The 21599-nt window shown below is 40.8% G+C and overlaps 1 protein-coding gene across 3 annotated transcripts; it reads right to left on the bottom strand.

Annotated features, from left to right (window-relative positions):
• Nucleotides 1-1219: 1219 nt before the first annotated feature.
• On the bottom strand, nucleotides 1220-18769 carry PJVK (pejvakin). 3 transcript variants are annotated; one of them, XM_073306028.1, is made up of 7 exons: nucleotides 15281-15350; nucleotides 15022-15062; nucleotides 14323-14429; nucleotides 12563-12704; nucleotides 9071-9188; nucleotides 7011-7106; nucleotides 1220-1614 (listed from the first exon to the last, which is right to left on the bottom strand). In XM_073306028.1, exons 4-7 carry the CDS (start codon nucleotides 12632-12634, stop codon nucleotides 1313-1315), a joined length of 588 nt encoding a protein of 195 aa, XP_073162129.1. In that variant the 5' UTR covers nucleotides 12635-12704; nucleotides 14323-14429; nucleotides 15022-15062; nucleotides 15281-15350; the 3' UTR covers nucleotides 1220-1312. The 3 variants fall into 3 exon arrangements, with proteins under 3 accessions (XP_073162129.1, XP_073162127.1, XP_073162128.1); XM_073306026.1 differs by lacking the exons at nucleotides 14323-14429; nucleotides 15022-15062 and adding an exon at nucleotides 18559-18769 and having other exon boundaries at nucleotides 15281-15476; XM_073306027.1 differs by lacking the exon at nucleotides 15022-15062 and having other exon boundaries at nucleotides 15281-15348.
• Nucleotides 18770-21599: the final 2830 nt, after the last annotated feature.

Genomic DNA, 21599 nt, shown 5'->3' with positions numbered 1-21599 from the left:
AGAGACAAGCACCACTGTGTTTTATTTGAATGTGTAATAATTAGACTACACATTAATTGTAAGCTTCCACTAAAGCATGTGCATGCTGAAACTAGCAGCACCAGAATGAAGCAGAAAGGCTGCCACATATACACAGCTTCTACTTATGATAGAGGGAGTTAGAATTTTAATCTTCCTCACTTATAAACTACAGCATCAAGAGAGCACCAAGCAGGTCAGGCAGACATTCTAGCAGGGCCTAGCACTGCCAAATTTCAATATTCTACACTGCAGTGCCCTCTGCTGCATGCATTCCCCACTATGAAAACTTTTTATTTATTTGGACCAACTTCTGTAGATGAGAGAGAGACACAAGCTTTTGAGCCACATGGAGCTCTTCTTCAAATCTTGGAAGGGAACTCCCAGGATCACAGATGTTCGTCCAATGAAAGATATTTCCTTACCCACCTTGTCTATCCAATATCCTGGGATTGCAACAGCTACAACTTGACTGCATACAACTTTTTAATTTGTGATATTGGGCTATACAGCTACTAGACCTGCGATGTAATAGCGGGATTCAGTACACTAGTTTTGCAATGCAATAGAATTTTGTTTCTTTTATTTTTTTCAACTATGTCAAAGCCACTAAAGTCAGCAGCAAGTCTGAAGGCTTTAAAAAAAAAAAAGTCAGATTTGAGTTACCCAAGTGCAAACCGTAGACTTGTTTGTGGTCCCTACAAATATAATCAGAATAGACATATGGTGAATTCACAGCCTAAAATGGAATCCATAATCACCAGTTGCAATCCTTTTAACTTTTCCCTCTTGTAAATGAAACCTTAAACTGATCTAGTTTTTAAATGTGCTTTTAATCTGATATTTCAATTAAACATTCATGATAGCACTAAATTATTACACGTTCTCATTTTATCATCATACTCTGGTGTAGTTAAGGCAATATATAACATCTTGACAGACCAAATGTGAACAAGCCGCTTTTATAGTAAATTCCAAACTATATTCTGATTGCTACTCTGGAATTCAATTTCAACATGTATATATTATTTATCATGAATGATAAAATGAGAAAGTGCCACAAAGAAAAAAAGTAGCAAATTTTTTGAAGGGGCTGTATATGGGGCATTTCTGCACTCAGGAATAGAATTATCTTTATTGTAAAATAAAAGAATCACATTACAATAAAAAAGAAAATAGCATAACCAAATATTTTGCACTTTTAATGTCTGTTGCACTTAATATTCAACAATTTTGGAAATTTTGTGGCACAGTTACACTGAAGTCTATAACAATAGTCACGCTCATAGATCATTTATCTCACTCTCTTGTGCCAGACATCAAAGCAGGGCACAGCATGTAGTCGTACATACTTTTGTCCATTAAAAGAACACTCTAGGCATCCATAGACTGTCTCTCTTTTAGACTTTCCCATTCCACAAAGGGCACAAGGACCTTTTGGGATGTTGTTATTAAGTAAATTAACCCGGATATGAGACCCTTCTCTGAGATAGCTTGTAGAGATATCAGTCATGCTTGCAGCTTTTTCATAATAGTCTGTGAAAAGGTCCTCCAAGTAAGCATCTGAATTAGCAATGATATCCATTACCCTTTTATCTGAAAAAGAATGCACACAAAATAGCAATGATTTGTCATCACATTATGAACACACCATGACACATCATACAGTTAATCCACTGACGGAAATAAGTACTGAGTTATGAAGCCATATTGGAGACACCATTTTATGGTTGTAACTAGATTTTCCATTGAAACCTTAATATTGACACTTTTACTTCAAAGGGTGGCAGAAATTTCTTACAGATATCTTCGCCAGAGGACAATGTTGTTACTGGTGAAATAACAACCCTACATCTCATGAACATTTTGAGCATTTGAAAAGTTGGTGATAATTCACATTTGAAATGTTTCTCTAACTTTTTGTTGGGGGCGGGTGGAGGAAGAAAGGAGGGTAGGAAAAAGAAATGGACATCAAACACTCCAAATATAGTTTAATTCTGGTGTCATCCAGGAAGGCCAGCACCTAATTAGTTTTGGAAAATTTGGTAGGTATATTTCTGAGCTGTTTATGGAATTCAGGACACTATTTACAATGGTATGTAGACTCACTGATAAACTCTGCAAGAGCAGAGACCTCCCATCAGATCCCAGTAGCCTTTGGATTTTATAAATATTCCAGCACGCAAAAGAAGTGTTTGTGTACATCTGCAGGATTTAGAATCTCCATAGGAATGGGACTGCAATCACTCTATCCTCCCAATAGTGATCAGACAGCACACTCCAACAGAGCAGGGATCATTTTCTTCCACTTTCAACATGAGCATACATGCCTCAGATCTTGAATAATCTAAACACCTTCACAAGACAGGTTTGAGATAACTCTTGTACCTGATACAGGCCAGAAAGGTGAATGCAGATTATATTATAGTACAACAAAAAAGATTATTACCACATTCTCAAATCTAAATTGGTCATCAGTATCTAAAAAGAAGTGAAGTAATTTCCATTATGAATGGGAGCTGCAGGAACTCAGCACCTTTGCAAATCAAGCCATTTTTATTTAGATGTATAAATAAGATTTTAGTAACCTAATTTTAGGCACCTAAGATTGAAAGTATTGGCCTATACGCTTTTAATAAATATATCCAACACGGGACTCTCCATTTTACAACTAATGGAGTTGTTACATCAATAAGCAGTGTATAAGCAATGAAGAAACAGAAAGTTAGAGTACTGAAATCTGAACTTAGTATTTCCAGACTGATGTTTATACTTTTTGAAATATGAGTTTAAAGTGCTAATTTCCTAACTTTCATACCATGAGCCTGATCTTCAGCCTCTCTTAAATCCCCTTTGCACCAATGTGGGGCAAACTGGACTGAAAACTGTCTTAAGAGAGCAGGAAAGGACTCCCCTAGAGCAGAGAAATTCTGTGTTGTCATAAGGAGGGCACGGCCATCCCCTACACCAACTATTCCTGTCTCCCTATGCAGAGGTGATGTTCCAGGCCAAGAGTATGAAGCACTCCAAACAACTTGACCAGCAGAGTGATTCTTTGGAGACTTTTATCCATTGGTGCAGGTTAGGGCAGCACTGAGGCTACTTGAACTTGCACTACTGGTTGGTTTGGCCTCCAGCAGCCCCCTAGGATCAGGGAGGGGCAGTGGTGCAAGTAGAAATCATTTATTACCGGTACGCTGCACTCATGGGAGGGACACAAAGTGGGGGAGGGGGCACGTGACCTCCCCACATGACCCCCCCCAAATGACTACTCCCCTCCCCACCCCACCTCCAGCCCGGGGCACCCGCACTCTCCCCATCCCCTCCCCATGATCCACATCCATCCCACACTACCGGGGGTGGGGGGGAGCTCTGCCCTCCTCCCGCTGTGCCAGAGGCTTCTGCTGTACAGCCCCCAAGCAGGAGGACTCAAGAGATGCAGCTGTGTGGAAGGGCTGGGAGCCAGGCTGGGGGCGGTACAGCCACACCGGAGGAGCTGCTGACATGGAGCCACCCAGCAGCCCCATGTTCTGCTCCTTTTGCCACTGCAGTTCCCGGGAGATAAGGGCTCTCCAGAACCACAGCGGCGAAAGCAGCAGAATAACGTGGGGCCGCCGGGCAGCACCACTCCAGCAGCTCCTCCGGCGCGGCTGCTGTACCGCCCGCAGCCCGACCCCCAGCCCTTCTATGCAGCTACCTCTCCTGAGTCCTGCTGCCTGGGGTCTGTACAGCAGCCCCACTGGAAGACAGGGTGGGGGGTGGGGGGGGCGGTGCAGCAGCCGTGCCAGAGGAGCTGCCGGCGTAGGGCTGCCCAGAGGCCCCACGTTCTACTCCTTTCCCCGCTGCGGTTCCCAGGAACTGGGCAGCCCCACACCAGCAGCTCCTCCGGCGCGGCTGCTGTACGGCCCCCAGTCCTGTCCGCCGACGGGGCTGCTGTACAGACCCCAGGCAGGGGGACTCAGGAGATGCAGCTGCGTGGAAGGGCTGGGGACGGGCTCCTCCTCTGTCTTTCCAGGCTGCCGTTCCAGCTATAAATATCTTACTGGTATGGCATACCAGACCGTACCACCGTACTTGCACCACTGGGGAGAGGTAAAAGTGGAGTAAAGTCTCCTACACAAAGGGCACCATTAGAAGCAGATGTTTACTGCACCACCACATTTATCTTTATTTTTGTCTTTGTGTTTTTCCCCATTCTTAGAATAAGAAATACTGAAAATGGGAACAAGAGGCTGCTAGGCAGCTCTCCAACACCACACTCTACAAGCCATTACCCTCTGATCCCACTGAGGGTTACCACAAGAAACTACACCATCTGCTCAAGAAACTCCCTGAAAAAGCACAAGAGCAAATCCACACAGACATACCCCTAGAACCCCGAGCAGGGGTATTCTATCTGCTACGCAAGATCCATAAACCTGGGAATCCTGGACGCCCCATCATCTCAGGCATTGGCACCTTGACAGCAGGATTGTCTGGCTATGTAGACTCCCTCCTGAGGCCCTACGCTACCAGCACTCCTAGCTATCTTCGACACACCACTGACTTCCTGAGGAAACTACAATCCATCGGTGATCTTCCTGAAAACACCATCCTAGCCACTATGGATGTAGAAGCCCTCTACACCAACATTCCACACAAAGATGGACTACAAGTCGTCAGGAACAGTATCCACGATAATGTCACGACAAACCTGGTGGCTGGACTTTGTCCTCACCCACAACTATTTCACATTTGGGGACAATGTATACCTTCAAATCAGCGGCACTGCTATGGATACCGGCATGGCCCCACAATATGCCAACATTTTTATGGCTGACTTTGAACAACGCTTCCTCAGCTCTTGTCCCCTAATGCCCCTACTCTACTTGCGCTACACTGATGACATCTTCATCATCTGGACCCATGGAAAAGCAGCCCTTGAGGAATTCCACCATGATTTCAACAATTTCCATCCCACCATCAACCTCAGCCTGGACCAGTCCACACAAGAGATCCACTTCCTGGACACTACGGTGCTAATAAGCGATGGTCACATAAACACCACCCTATACCGGAAACCTACTGACTACTATACTTACCTACATGCCTCCAGCTTTCATCCAGACCACACCACTCGATTCATTGTCTACAGCCAAGCTCTTTGATACAACCGCATTTGCTCCAACCCCTCAGACTGAGACAAACACCTACAAAATTTCTATCAAGCATTCTTACAACTACAATACCCACCTGCTGAAGTGAAGAAACAGACTGACAAATCCAGAAGAGTACCCAGAAGTCACCTACTACAGGACAGGCCCAACAAAGGAAATAACAGAATGCCACTAGCTATCACCTTCAGCCCCCAACTAAAACCTCTCCAGCACATCATCAAGGATCTACAACCTATCCTGAAGGACAACCCATCACTCTCACAGATCTTGGGAGACAGGCCAGTCCTTGCTTACACACAGCCCCCCAACCTGAAGCAAATACTCACCAGCAACCACACACCACACAACAAAAACACTAACCCAGGAACCTATCCTTGCAACAAAGCCTGCTGCCAACTGTGTCCACATATCTATTCAGGGGACACCATCACAGGGCCTAATCACATCAGCCACACTATCAGAGGCTCATTCACCTGCACATCTACCAATGTGATATATGCCATCAAGTGCCAGCAATGCCCCTCTACAATGTACATTGGCCAAACCAGACAGTCTCTACGTAAAAGAATAAATGGACACAAATTAGACGTCAAGAATTATAACATTCAAAAACCAGTCGGAGAACACTTCAGTCTCTCTGGTCACTCGATTACAGACCTAAAAGTGGCAATACTACAACAAAAAAACTTCAAAAACAGACTCCAACAAGAGACTGCTGAATTGGAATTAATTTGCAAACTGGATTACAATTAACTTAGGCTTGAATAAAGACTGGGAGTGGATGGGTCATTACACAAAGTAAAACTATTTCCCCATGTTTATTTCCTCCCCCCCCCAAACTGTTCCTCAGATGTTCTTGTCAACTGCTGGAAATGGCCCACCTTGATTATCACTACAAAAGGGTTTTTTTCCTCTCCTGCTGGTAATAGCTCACCTTACCTGATCACTCTCGTTACAGTGTGTATGGTAACACCCACTGTTTCATGTTCTCTGTGTACATAAAATCCCCCTACTGTATTTTCCCCTGCATGCATTCGATGAAGTGAGCTGTAGCTCATGAAAGCTTACGCTCAAATAAATTTGTTAGTCTCTAAGGTGCCAGAAGTACTCCTTTTCTTTTTGCGGATACGGACTAACACGGCTGCTACTCTGAAAACTCCACTTGACTTCAGTGGTTCAGGATCAGGCTCATACTATAGTAAATTTAACTACCAGGGACAGTAAATATCCAGTTTTTAATTGTACTCAACATATAACATTGTTAGAATGTTTTCATGTTATTTGAAGATAAGAAAGAAAACCTGTAACTAGATAAAGGCCAATTCCCTGTCAATTGAAGATTATGCCCTACTGAGCATTTTCTGGTATTTTAAATTAATACATTAATAACATTTACAACCTCAACTTTATCTTATCTTTATGTATTATCCTTTGAGATTGACTATGCAATACTTTCTAAATTGTAAAAATATAGAACAGATTTACATGCTAAAATATTGTAGTTGTACAATTAGTATTTATGATCACCAATATAATTTATTTTAAGAAAACAATTAGAAGTTTTCATGATAAACAAAATAATATATTCACATAAATTAAAAATATAATTATTTAAAGCCAGACTCTTCCATTAATATCTTAAAATCTTTACAATTATTTTGAATAGATCTGATCACGGCCAAAATAGCTATTATCTTGGTGCAAATTTTAAAGTGAAATTCTATTTTGATTAGATGCTTTTGAACTTCTGACCTTGCCTACTAAGTCAAAGAAAAAAATACCATGTACTTAATCCATTTGATTAGTGTATTTGGACATAAATATCAAACATCATACTTTGGTGGAACAGATTCCTCCTTAATTTGTTCAATGAAAATGATCCAGATTGCTCTTTTTCAAATCCTCCTTTTGAAACTGGAGTGACACAGAACTCTGTATTAAAGAAAAAAGTAGAACCTTTGGAATGATGAAATTCAAAAGCTACACAATTTCAAAACACAGCTTAGTACAAAATGTTTTGTTATATAACACGTATTATAAAACTAAGAGAATGCTTAAAATTAAATTCAGCTTTTCTATTAGTCATTCTACTGGGTCTTTAATTCCTAGGAAAGATGGTGTAAAACCACATGCACACAGTGTTAGCACAAAAAATGAGATGAAGCAGAGAAAGAAGATGAGATGAAGTAGTAACTACTTAATTTATTAATTTAGATGGTTTATAGTGACTTTCACAAGAGGCATTTCCTTACGGTTTCCTGGCCAGGTTAAATGTCTAAGGCAGTCAGCATTCCATTAACAGACTGCCTCACGTTTGGAGTAAAAGCAGAGTCACAAACCCATTTGAAACCAAAAATGGAAAATCTGAAATTGTGACTGATTTTCCGTGATTCCCAACCATGTTATTCACCACATAATTAGCTGTAAAACTTTTAAATTAAACAAATAAAATTCTTAATTTTTTAGCCTCTAATATTGTAAAGAAAAGGCTTTGAAGTAAGTATATCATCTTAATAAATTTACAAAGAACGTTAAAGAGATATCCTAACACCTCTCATTCATCTGTATTGGGGATTACCTCTGCACCTTAATGATAAAAATTTAAATATCAATATTGCTATTTCATTGGTCATCTTAGTAAAAACATCTAACTAGTGCACCTATCCCCAACTGTGCAGTGACAAAGTAAAATGGAAAATAATTCCAAAATTAGGATTTATATGTTCAATTTAATATTAAAATGAATATCAGAGGGATTCTGTACTGCTTGTATTATCGTTTTTCAAAGTTAATTCAATAACTACTGTTTTTTTTAAATGCACATAAGGTTGTCACAGAAATGTAAATGTGTCACTATGCTTCAAAATTCAGAGTGCCCCTGTCATAAAATGTATCTCCAATGTGTTGCAAAGCATGTGGGGCCCCAATCAGAGTCTCTAACAAGTGAGTAGTGTTATTTGCATATATGGAGGTAAGAATTACCTCATGGAATATTATCTATCTTTTTGGTTATATTTTTTAAATACAATCTAAATTATATGTCACTAAAGTCCTGATCCTGCACTTCTGAGGTCAATGGGAGTTTTGCCATTAACTTTAATGAGTGCAGGATCAAGCCCTAAAACTATATTATGGGTTATTATTACCCCCATACTTTGACTGACTGAAGGTTCCTATCTAATTGAAGTCCTGGGCTGGGATAAAGCACACTGGGAAATTAGGAGAATTTATAAACCACATCCTTTCCACAGACAGGGAGAGTATAGGCAGGTCAATCACTTTGTTCTGTGTAACTGTTCGTTTTTTTTAAACTTTGTAAAGATTTGGAGGTGACCGTGTCTGACTAGTCTCTGACTGTGTTTCATTGGTTTGTGGCAAACTGAAATAGAAGTTCCAGGCAGGGAAAATGTTTTTATCAATTTCACAGACGTGCCTTTTGGGGGGGGGGGCGGGGCGGGGCTGCCATGCCACATTCCTCTTTTATGGAGAAATGGATCAGATGGCCCTAAGATATTCAGTTTCTTACAAACCAGCAAAGGCATACACTGATATGCAGATGCATTTTTTAATGTTTCATTGTTAACAGTGTGATTTTCATTTTTCAAAAACTTACATTTAAATAGTTAATTCTGTGAAAGCATTTCCAGGATAAATCAGACCCTTTAATGCCTTTTATATTTATCCTAGCAAGAATTAATTGTGAATTAAAGCTAAGAATTAAAAGTGGATTAAGGCTCTGATGAGGTCAGACAACTGACATGTATAAAATTAAGTATGAGCATAAATATTTATAGGATTGGGGCTGACACATGTCAAGTCTCAGTTCAAGAACAATGTTTTAAAGAATCAAATTACTATATTAGCAATTATAATAATAGCACAAATAAATCACTTACCAAAATTACCATCCAAGTGAATATAAAGTTCAAATACACTAAATGCAATAGTTGTGTGAGCTGGAAAAACAATAGCTTTCTCTCGTCCTTTGTGATTTTGGTCCTCAATAATATGAAACTATGATTTTAAAAAGGAAAAACGTATTGCATTAAGAAAAAAATATTTACAAGAAAATGTGTTGAACAGAAATGAAAATTAAGAGTAATAGCTTTAAAATACAGTATGAAAATTTCAGCAATGGAAAGACTCTTTTGAAGTTGAAGATAAAACTCCACCTCCAAAGAAATTTTCTCAGTTCTAATCAGTATACTAATGTCATCCTTTCTTTTCTGCACTTCAGTAATGTTTGATACAGAGAAACTATCAACTTGCCATGGAAAATTAGGCATTTATATCTGATACATAAAATTAGTGATAAGCATAACTCAAAGGACTTGTAGGATTATGCAAACCTAATTATCCAAACCTAATGATATGCAAACCTTATTATCCAAACTTTCTGAGATTCCTTCTCTATGCATATCACTGACAATATCATAGCTTTATCCTTCTAGTCACCCAGACTCCCAACAAGCCTTAGCTTTCTGACTTCCTGCAACCAGGTCCAATCATCATATCTCCTACTTTGACAAGTCAGTCACAGTTTCTACTTGAGGTGAAGCTAAGAGTCCAATCCAAAGACCACTGAAGTTAATGGAAAGAGTCCCATAGACTTCACTGGATTTTGGATAAGGATCTGCAGGGCTGGCTCCAGGCACCAGCATTCCAAGCAGATGCCTGGGGCGGCAATTTAAAGGGGCGGCAGTCCGTGCGTCGTTAGGGCGACATGGGTTTTTTTTGCTGCCGTGGCAATTCAGCGTCAGTTTGTATCTTCACAGTCCCGCCGCAGCAATTTGGCAGCAGCTCCCTTCTTCAGGTGGCAATTCGGCGCGCTGCTTGGGGCTGCAAAAAGTGTAGAGCTGGCCCTGAGGATCTAAGAGGCCTGCTTCTGTCCTCTCAATAGCAGCTCCTCTTTGGAGGAGTCAGAGTGGGCCTCTCTCCTGTTTGGATGAAACAGCAATGACAGGGCCAATATCTTGTGTTGCCATTCTTCAGTGCATTCTCCAATGGAATTCAAATATTATATGGTCTGGAACTATATGCCACAAAGCATATAAAATCTTAATTCAACAGTATCAGGGCCCAGCAAACAAGATGCAAGAGGTGTTGAACCTTGCAATAATGCCACTGAAGTGAGAGTTGCAGAAGATAGGCATAAAAGAAGAAATATAGGGTGGATAATTATTGGAAGTTCATAGTGATAATAAAAGGGAGTGGTTCCTAAAGTTTTTTAGCAAGAGCTATGTCTTGGCCAATGCCTGGCCACCCCTCCTCTACACATACACACCACATCCCATTCCACCTTTGATTTATCTCATCTGTTTTCTGTATGTTCACCCTGACCTATGTCTTTTGTTCATTTTGTTTTTCACTTCTCATCTCTTTTCTTCTCTGTGTATTTTTTCTTGTTTTGCTTTCTATTTTTCCACCTTGTTTTTCTTTTCACCCCTCTTCTTTTCCCTGTTCTCCCTTTCAGGAGTCAGGAGGAAATTTTGATCATATTTTTCACATAGGCTATGATTTTCTTTGTATGGGAGTGAAGAAGAGTGCAGCTGGTGCCGACTGAAAGTGAGTAGGTAAGACTAACATCAAAATGTCTTCAAATCAAATTTACAGAAATAACTGTAAATATTACACTATTCAAACACTATCAAAATCAGCTCTCAAACTTAGTAGTGCTGGCCCTGAGCACTAATCTTCCACCTTTCTGTCTGCTAGATGTTTTCTTATGGAGTTTGCCTTGTAATTTCATTCCAGATTGCACCTTCTCATCTATAGCACTGTAGCTGGTCCATTTTTAAATGAGGAATTAGCAGCTTTTAGAAGCAGTACATTCAGACTCAATTAACCCAACAGCAGGAACTGGGCAGGTAGAGGATATCTGTATTATTATTACTGTTATTATGATGGATGTTTCAGGGACGCAGCTGGCTCCCAGCCTGGTCGCAAGGCAACCCAGCAAGTTCAGATAGGCCCAATGAGCCCCTTCCAAACAGTTGTACTTCCTGATTGAGCAGAGGAGCCAACAGTCTGCTACTTGAACCTTGCAGCCACCACACGGTGGCTGCTCAATGCATACCACACCCACAGCCCTCCTTACCCTGCTCTCACTTATGCTTCCAGCTCCAGTCCTTGCTCCAAGCCCTGCCCTGCTTCCCACTCTGTTCTCGCTCCAGCTCCAGCCTATACCTGCTTCATCCCCAATCTCCCTGTTCCATTCTGGTTTCTAACTCCTATTTCCGACTCTTTGCTATGTCCCGGACTACAATTCCAGCTTACCCTTTGTTTTAGGATTCTGACTCCAGTTCTCAGCTTCAGCTTGGCCCCTCAATTCGGACTCTAGCTTTACCCTTGGACTGGTGCTTGATCCCTGGATCTTCACTTATCACCTGAACTGCCACCACAACCACCTGGCAAGGTCTTGTTCCATCCACAAGGCACAGTTCCCATGCCCTGGTAGCTTACAGAATGGCTACAAAGCCAGTTCTAAGGAATCTGGGACAAGTATCAGATTTCACTAGAACTGACTGGGATTTCAACTAGAACATGACTGTACCTCAGAACCAAGACAAATCACTGCAAACAAGGCCATCTAACCACCCTAATCCTATATAATTATAAATAACACTGTATTAACTTCCATTAGCTATTATTAAAGGGTAAATTGCATGACTGGGGGAATTAAATTAGAACTAGCTAATTCCTTCTTTCTCCATTCTTTTTAAGTGATCTGTCCCCTTCTGCCTTGTGCAGAATCTGGTTTGCAACCAAATTTTCTAATTGTAGAATCTGTGCATTTATGTAAAACAACCAATGTAAAATGCTCCCTTATATAAAATATCACAAAAGCTTCATATACATGAATAGTTTTTCATGTGTTAAAAAAAAAATAAGGCCCTGTGTGAGCAAAACAACAGTACTTGTTACCCATAAGACTGGTGATTTTAGAATTTGAAAAAGTGTACCAGTGTGACAAGCAAGTTCTCCTAATGTTTTTAATGTAATGTTTTTAATTATAGCTTATTAAAATAAATCATTTCAATATGGAGAGCATCACACACATAGCATAATTATGGTATATGGCCTATTCCAATATTAAATTAATAGAGTGGGGTGAAATCCTGGCCCCAATGAAGTCAGTAGGAGTTTTGCTATTGACATCAGTGGAGTCAAGATTTTACTGGCATAGTTTTCTCTAGATCTGAAAAGTAGAGAGAGGGTCAGAGTCTAATTTAATTTACATCAGTACAATTCCATTGACTTATATTGGTATTGCTCTGGATTTACACCAGTATAAATGCAATTAAAATCTGGTCACAAGTCCCTACAATAAGAATACGAGTCCCTACTATGCATTTTATTATTTAAAGAAGTCTATCAAATATATTTACCCTCATTGTTTCCCCACGCATACCAGCATGCACAGATAACGAGCATTGCCGTGTTGTTCTAATACTTTCCATGACCACACACAGAACCTCTTTCCTACTTTCTCTTGATTGTCGGACTAGGCAGTGATCAAAGTTAATTTTTCTAAAGTTAAAGGAGAAAAAAATCCACAGATAATTAGCAAATTAAACAGCAGCTAATAAAGTTAGACATTTTTAAAATCAGCAGGTTTGCCTAACTTGCATCCAAGAGTTTAAAAGAGTTGACTGAAGAGCTATTGGAACCATTAAAATTTATTTTCAATTAGTCCTGGAACGTAGGGAAGTTCCAAAGGACTGGAAAAAAGCTAATGTGCCAACATTTTAGAAAGGTAAACAAGAAGACCTGGGTTATTATAGATGGACTGACCTGGGATTCTGGGCACTAAAAAGAACAGCTGATATGGCACTTGATTAATAAAGGATTAATGGAGAGTAATATAACTAGTGCCAATTAACAAGGATTTATGGAAAACACATCTTGTCAAATTAACTGGATATCTTTTTTGAGAGTACAAGTTTGGTTGATAAAGGTAATAGCATTGATGTAATATACTTGGACTTCTGTAAAGCAATTCACTTGGTACCAGAGACGACTTGTGCCTGCTGAGAGTGGGGGGGGCATCCACGATTTAAAGGTTCACCCCCCAAACAGCTTGAGTCACGCCCCCGCAGGCTTGCCCCTCCTCTTACCCGCAGCAGCCCCTCCCTGCAGCTCCAAGCTGTTTACCGCTGCCTCTCCTCCCACGGCAGCAGCTTCCAGCTTACTGGTTCTAGCAGCTGCTGCACAGGGAGGGGGCCTAACTACACCATGTGACCAAGCAGAGCCACCAAACCCTGGCAAAAATCTGGGGGGGGCACATGACTCAAGCTGCCCACCCCCCACATCACCTCTGCTTGGTACCATGGACATTTTGTTTAGAAAACTAGAAAAAAACAAATTCATAATAACATACATTAAATGGATTAAAACTGGTTAAGTGATAAATCTCAACATGTAATTGTAAACAGGGGATCAAGCAGGTGTGTTTCTAGTGGGGTTCCTGGTCCTATGCTATTTAACATTTTTATCAATGACTTGGAAAAAAAACATAAAATCATTACTGATAAATGTTTGCAGAGGACAGAAGAGATTGGGGGAATGGGATGACTTGCTCACAGACTATAAGTACCTACATGGGGGAAACAGAAATTTGCAAGAGGGCTCTTCAGTCTAACAGACAAAGACATAGCAAGATCCAATGTCTGCAAGCTGAAGAGACACAAATTCAGGCTCAAAATAAAGCACTTTAAAAAAAAACACTGGGGGTAATTAACCATTAGAACAATTTATCAAGGGATATAGTGAATTCTGTATCACTGGAAACTTTGAAATTAAGACTAGATGTTTTTCTAAAAAGATATGCTCTAGTTCAAACAGGATATAATTCATGCAAGTCTCATGGCCTGCATTATGCAGGAAGTCAATGTACATGATCACCAATGGTTCCTTCTGGTCTTACACATCTATTTAATATATTCATAAGTCATCTGGAAAAGGTGGTGAACAGTGAGGTAGTAAAATTTGCAGATGATAACAAAATTACACAAGACAGTTAAGTGCAAAGCTGACTGCAAAAAATTACAAAGGGATCTCACTGAACTGGGTGACTGAACAACAAAATGGCAGATGAAATTCAGTGTTGATAAGTGCAAAGCAGTGCACATCGGAAAACATAAATTACCTGTTACCATTCAAGAAAGTGATTTTGAGTCATTGTGGGTAGTTCTCTAAACACATCCTTTCAATGTGAAGCAGCAGTCAAAAAAGCTAACAGAATGATAGGAACCACTGGGAAAGGAATAGATAAGAGAGAAAATATCATGATGCTACTATATAAATTCAATGTACATCCATGCCTTCAGTACTACATGCAGTTCTGGTCACCATCAAATAGAATTTGAGAAGGTAGAGAGAAGAGCAACAAAAATGATTAGGGGTATGGAAGAGTTTTCATAATAGGAGAGATTAAAAAGACTGGGACTGTTCAGCTTGGAAAATAGACGACTAAGTGGGGGGATATGATAAAGGTCTATAAAATCATGAACTGTATGGAAAAAGTGAAGAGGGAAATGTTATTTACCCCTTCACATAACACAAGAACAAGGGGTTATCCAATGAAATTAATAGGCAGCAGGTTTAAAACAAACAAAAGGAAGTACTTCTTCACACAACACACAGTCAACCTGTGAAACTCTACGTTGTGAAGGCCAAAAATATAACTGGATTAAAAAAAGAATTAGGTAAATTCATGGAGGACAGGCTCATCTATGGCTATTAACCAAGGTATTCAGGGACACAACCCCATGTTCTGGGAATCCCCAAACCTCTGGCTGCCAGTAGGTGGGACTGGACAATAGGGGATGGATCAGTCGATAATTACCCTGTTCTGTTCATTCCGTCTGAAGCATCTGGCACTGGCCACTGTTGGAAGACAGAATACTGGGCTGGATGGATCGTTGATCTGACCAGTATGGCCATTCTTATGTTCTTATTAAATGATCATACAGCAAATCTTATTCATTGATTTACAGTTCTCAAAGCCTAAACAAAAAGACTAATCACCCAGGATTTCAATGTAATTTCACATACTCTAACCATGGAATCACTTGGGTCAAGTATATAAAAATTATAGTACTAACCTAGTAGTAAGTTCCTTAAGTAATGTTGGTACTTCAACCTCATGTTTGGTCACTATACCAAATGAAGCTTTTACTGCAATAGAATCAGATCCAGCAATATTGACCCCAACATCACTCATCATCTGATTTCCTCGTCTACCATAGAGTGAAACATCTGATTTGTCTTCATAATTCAACAGCTGATAGGATGAAACACCTGAGGAAAAGAGTATACTTGCTGTGTTTTGGGGGGAAAGTCTCATGCCCATATACAGAAAATAAAATCAAAGTCCATTAGGTTATAAACAGAATAATACTGAAATACACCAACATTAAATGGCTGAGAATTGTAGTAGTGATTCAAACCAAGTCTGGCATTGCGCAAAACTGTTACTAATTTTACAGGACCAAACTTAAACTAAAGAACAGGGGTATCACTCTGAAAATATCAAACACAAACTTTATTCTTTTGGGGTGAAATTCTCAGAGCAGCAGAAGGGTCTCAGACAACAATCATACTTATTGCAATTCTTATAAAGTACCCTTTCATCCACAGATTTCAAAGCTCCTTACACAGGTGAGTAAGCGTTATCTACAATTTATTAGTGGAGAAACTGAAGCACAAATAAAGTGACTTGTCCCAGATCACATAGTACGTCAATGGCAAATTCAGGAACAGAATTTAAACTCTTAACGCCCAGTGTGATGCCCTATACTAGACCACATTGCCATTCTCATGACATTAAGAGAGGCTGTGGTGGTACATAGGGCCTTTGGTCGGTACAAGGGTAGTTTATGCCCGCTGTGATTTTTTGTTGTTGTTTTAAACACAATCCTCATGGACGAAGAGTCCCATAGAAAAATCATTTTAATAAGTGCCGAGTTTCTAGTTATATTTATAGTGGCAATTTAGCTGAATTAGTTTTTTGTTTCTGTAATACATGTGTGACACACATGACTACTAGTAGCATACCTGGCTTAATTTTCTGGCCCCCATTACCTAAAAGAAGTCAGTTAGAAAAGGTTAATACACGTGTCATGTGATAAGAATCAGCACGCACTGATTTCATTGTCTACTTTTATAATTTCTTCTGGAGAAGTAGCAAAATACATAGTAAGTAGTCTGACTTTCTTGAAATTTTGCATGTACGTAGATCTTGATATGAACTAAAGAATCCATTTTTGTTTGAACTCTATTCTAACTTAATAGGCATTTTTAGTTAATACTTCCCTTGTGATTCACAATATATTTCTGTTCTACTTGTGGAAAAAATTAGAAGATACTGGTTGATAATATAGCACGACTGAAGTCTTTTATTAACAAACAAAGGAAGATACAGACTTTTCAAAAAGTGAATTTTAAAGCTATTGAGTGCCACTTCTGTTGTAATTATATTTCTAATAAAGCGTGTTGTACATTTCACTCACAGTGCTAAGTAGCTTGTCACATTTTCCAGTACCTTTGTCATCCAAAAAGTAGAAATTCAATTACAAATTAAAGCACATTGTCTTCACGAGATGTAACCCCTATTGAAAGGGCACTGTCAAGGTGTTTTGTTTGTTTGACCTTTTAAAAACTAGATTTTACAAGAAATCTTTTGCAACTTTTACTTACACAAGTAATCTTACTTTCTCATAGGTGCAAGGCTAGAAGGATTTGACGTTATGTGTGTGTCAAGTCTCCGTGTAGTCTTGAAATAGAAATCTTTTTCCATAGTGGATTTTTCTGCTTTCATGTGCACTCACTGCATTAAAGAGTCATTGGGCCTGAGCGAGAAAGAATGACTCCATAGCCCGGTGGTTAGGGCACCCATCTGGACCCAGGAGACCCAGGGTCCAGTCACCATGCTCCAGTGACTCTTTAATTATTTATACACAGTGGAACAGCTTCAATTGAAGAGAGTGAGAGAGCCCCATGGTTCAGCGGTTAGAGTGCTCTCCTGACACAAGGGAGAGTCTCTGTTCAAAGTAACAACCGTGTTAGTCTGTATTCGCAAAAAGGATTACTTGTGGCACCTTAGAGACTAACCAATTTATTTGAGCATAAGCGTGAGCTGTAGCTCACGAAAGCTTACGCTCAAATAAATTGGTTAGTCTCTAAGGTGCCACAAGTACTCCTTCTCTGTTCAAATCCTCTTTCCCCATCAGGCAGCGGGAGGAACTGAATCTGGATCTCCCTTATCCCAAATGAGTGCTTTAACCAGGGGGTTAAAGTTATCAGGTGGACACCACCTCTTTCTGTGTGGAGTGAAGTAATTACATAACTCCCCCTTACAAGAAAGGGCTTAGGCGTCTAAGCCACCTGATGCCAGGAGAGAGGGTTCCCCATTGTGGAATGCACATAGAGATAGACACTTTTCTGCAGCCCGGAATTAGAAATCTTCATAACAGCTTAAGTCACACAGCTCTTGTCAGTCTTTCCTACTGGCTAGCTTAGGCAGCTCCCCATCTAGTTGATTGCATTCTCAAAGTGCCTATCTTGCAACATTCATTGTAAAGGAAGCCTAGGCACTTAATTCAGGCTATGTGGATCCCAGGTAGTTTGAATGATTTTCTAGCCACCTATAAGCTAGGGACTGTGACATTCAGCATCACAACACTTTTGTGCAACTGGACCTATAATTTAAATTTTGAACCTCCTACTTATGACAGAGTCTCCTTAAGATTTATTGGAATTATACATATCTAGAGGTAGTTACACTACTGAAATATGTGACTAAATTATAAAAACAAATTACTATGGCCCAATTCTTCAATCAGATCTGCATGGGCCCCTGTGCCTGAACAGATCCCCATTTAGCTGGTACAAGGGGTCAGTCACATGAATCAGGATTGGAGCCTGATTTCTATTCAACAGTGACGCTTCATGGAGATGCGTCTTGAAAACATATATATAGTACAATGGAACTTAAAATAACTGGAAAACAACATAGGCTAACATTTACCAGGAATCTTTTGTGAGAATACTTTTTCAAACACACATGGCTGAACTGTACTTGCTATTTATTAGTACACAAAAATCATCAAGATTTGTCAATAAAATGGATTCCTGAAAATTATTCCAGAATTTTAGCCATTTAGTAAACATATTTGTGCAGTTTTTTAAAATAGAAGTTTGACTATGTTTATCATTTATTTTTTCATTTCTCATTAATTGCATGACTAATGAAGATAATTATCTCTTAACTGTACTAATGCACAATTATATTACATATACTAATTAAATATATAACACCAGGTCTATGTTTACTACAAAAACTTAATTTTTCAGGCCTTAAAGAAGAACAAAAAAAACTTACCAGCTGAAATTTCTTTCTCTCCCTGAAGAATGTCTTTTAGGGCAAAAGGTGTCGAAGCAAATTTAGATTTTTTTGAAAGAAAACATTTTCTCTTCTTAATAACAAGACTCAGAGGTTGGTATTTGTCAGCCTCACTGAGGCTAGGAACAGGGACTAATCTCCCACCATCACCAACCTGCTTAACAAAGTTTTTGGTAGCAGCAGCAAACATAGTATGGCATTAATAATAATAATTAAAAAACCTGTATCAACTGCAGCTTCCAAACCTCATACTCATGTTAAAATATTTTAGTAATTGAATTCTCACATGGCAAAACTTAGAGTCTAGCTGCTTTGTTTAAAGCCTAGTTACATTTTACTTGGAAAAGAGAATCAGTAGGGTCATCACCACCCAGCTTCTACAGTGTATTGTTTTCCAACTTCCTTCTGTTATGCCATCTAATCCAGTACAATGAATAATAAATTAACTGTGTAAACTGATACAGAGATGATTGCTCAATCTTCAGTAGTATAATGCCATTATTTGAAAATAAGATGATTGCTTTAGAATCAAAAGACTACTAAATTCTGCAGTCATCTTTTTTTGTTGTGATTGCAAAGACAATGATATATTTGCCGTTTAATGTGCCTATTATCCAGCTGGATCCCAAAGTGCTTTACCAACGGGAATTCACCTGAGCAGGCCTGCTGAGCTACATAATTGGGGGCTGGAGGAGATTCCTTTCAGTGGTGGTTACATAATAACTCTATTAAAGAGCTCAGCCCTGAAGAAATAAACTTCAGATTGTGTGAACCTTTCTAAACGTTTTCCTTAGTTGATGTGTAGATATGACTTTACCCAAAGTTAGGGGACTTTACTGATGTTAGTCTCTCCCCAGGGTGAGGAAAGCAGAGATTTTTCTCAGCATGGTATGGTCTCACCTCTAAAAGAGTCTACTTTGCTGATGTTTACTGTCTTTTCTGGCTGGTTGGTGCATTTGAGTCAGGAGGGCTTGGTACATGTGTAATATTTTCTGTATCAGAAAGGATATTCTTGTGTTTTATTGCCTCTCCCCACATGATTATGTGTGGATTTTGTTCTGTGAGCTTGGGATGGGGGAAGAGGAATTTAACAGTTTGTTCCTTTATGGATGGTTGTGTGTGTCTGTGGGGCGGGGACGGAAGATTACTGGGGTGTGTCAGCATTTGGTAGGAGGATGTGACATACCAGGATACGATCCAGGCTAATGAGTAGCTATGTCACCCCTTCCTTGTAACCTGGGGTGCCTTTTACAATGCCTTGTTGCTGTAGCCTTAACCTGGACCGCTCACAAACAGCATGTAAATCTCTCCCAGTTATGTCTGTATGTGTGCTGCTGCAGCCAGCCAACCACACTTTGGCTCTTATCAGCCTTAGTTATGTTGCAGGGTGACTCCCACATGCCCCCCATCACAGATTTTCCTCCAGAAACATATGTCCTATATTGCACAGCCCCCCCCCCCCCCCCGCAGACAGTACACACACAACTTGTTACCATAAATGGAGTTACCCAGATATTTCAGCTTGAGCACACTGGATTAGATACAAAAAGTTTATTAACATAGAAATACTTGTACTCACTTAAAAGCTAATGAGCCATAAAAGTAAAAAATGGTTACAAAGAAAAATAAAGGTAAAATGCTCACTAGTGCCTAACTTAACAAAGCAAAAAGTTCTCACCACATGCTTTCACAAGTCTTACACTGACTAAACTCTTTAGGTCAGGACACCTGCCCTAGAGTATCCAATAACTGCTGCCTTTGTTTCCTCAGGTGCAGTGAATGCAAATGGCAGGGAAAGAGACAGAGAGGGGTTTCTTCAGGTGTTTGACCCTCCTTTTTATAATTTCAGTTCCCCTCTTGAAACATATTTCCAGCTGAGACCCAGGAGATAAAGAGTCTACCTAGAAAGATATTCCCTGATAGTTTTTTCACCTGTTTGAATTTCATCTTCCCTTCCTGCCTGATGACTCTGTTCACTGCTTAAATGCAAATTAAAGCAAGCACACAGTCCATTGTTTAGGACAGACCTATTTGCCAGTATCCAGTGGCGAGCTGGAGACGGTTTGCACCAGTTCAATGGAGCTGGTTTTTAAATTTAGAAGCCCTTTTAGAACTGGTTGTCCCTCAAAAGGGCTTCTAAATTTAGCAACTGGCCAAAAACGGCACATTAGGCGCTTACTCAGTGGGTGCTCCGGGGTTGGAGCACCCACGGGGAAAATTTGGTGGGTGCACAGCACCCACCGGCAGCTCCTAACCCCGCCCCATGTCCGGCCCCAATTCACCTCCACTCTGCCTCCTCCCCTGAACACACCGCCCCGCTCTGCTTCTCCCCGCCTCCCCACCCCCGGCTTCCCGTGAATCAGCTGTTCGCGTGGGAAGCCTGGGAGGGCTGAGAAGAAAGCGGCAGCTTCACACTCAGGCCCAGGGAGGCGGAGGCGAGCTGAGGCAGGGGGCACGAGGAGGCCTGCCCATGCCGCAGCAGGTAACCCAAGGGGGGGGGACAGGGGAACCTCTCCCCACCCCAGCTCGCCTCCACCTTCCTGGGCCTGAGCACAAAGCCGCCGCCTGCTTCTCAGCCCTTTCCGGCTTCCCGCGTGAACAGCTGATTCTCGAGAAACCGGAGGGGGTGGGGGGAGAGAAGCAGAGCGGGGCAGTGCGTTCAGTGGAGGAAGGGGAGATGAGGTGAGCTGGGGCCGAGCGGGGAGCTGCCGTTGGGTGCTGTTCACCCACCAGATTTTCCCCACGGGTGCTCCAGCCCTGGAGCACCCACAGAGTCGATTGCTCCCCCTCTAGCTTCGCTACCCCACCCCTAGGAGCCAAAGGGACCTGCCGGATGCTTCCCAGGAGCCGCACCAGGTAAGCCCCGCCGGGACTCCCCACCTCACCCTCTGGCTCTTAGGGACGGGGCAGGGTGGGCACCCACTACGGTGGCCCATGAGACCCTCCTGCCCGGTTCTAGGGGCAGTCAGGGGACAGGAGAGGGGGGGTGGATGGGGGAGGGGGTTGGATAGGGCAGGAGT

The sequence above is a fragment of the Lepidochelys kempii genome, chromosome 11 (assembly GCF_965140265.1).
Source record: "Lepidochelys kempii isolate rLepKem1 chromosome 11, rLepKem1.hap2, whole genome shotgun sequence".
NCBI lineage: Eukaryota > Metazoa > Chordata > Testudines > Cheloniidae > Lepidochelys > Lepidochelys kempii.
The sequence above is the reverse complement of the archived record's forward strand: the minus strand, read 5'-3'. Positions and strand labels throughout refer to the sequence as shown.

Bases quoted from the DNA above. Each gene is read 5' to 3' on its own strand.
- PJVK (XM_073306026.1), bottom strand. From the start codon at position 18,769: ATGTTTGCTGCTGCTACCAAAAACTTTGTTAAGCAGGTTGGTGATGGT. The intron at 7,107-9,070 runs GTAAGTGATTTA...TCTTTAATACAG, and splicing joins TCACTTGGATGGTAATTTTG to AGTTCTGTGTCACTCCAGTT. The intron at 1,615-7,010 runs GTATGATGTTTG...ATTCTTTTTCAG, and splicing joins GAGGAATCTGTTCCACCAAA to ATAAAAGGGTAATGGATATC.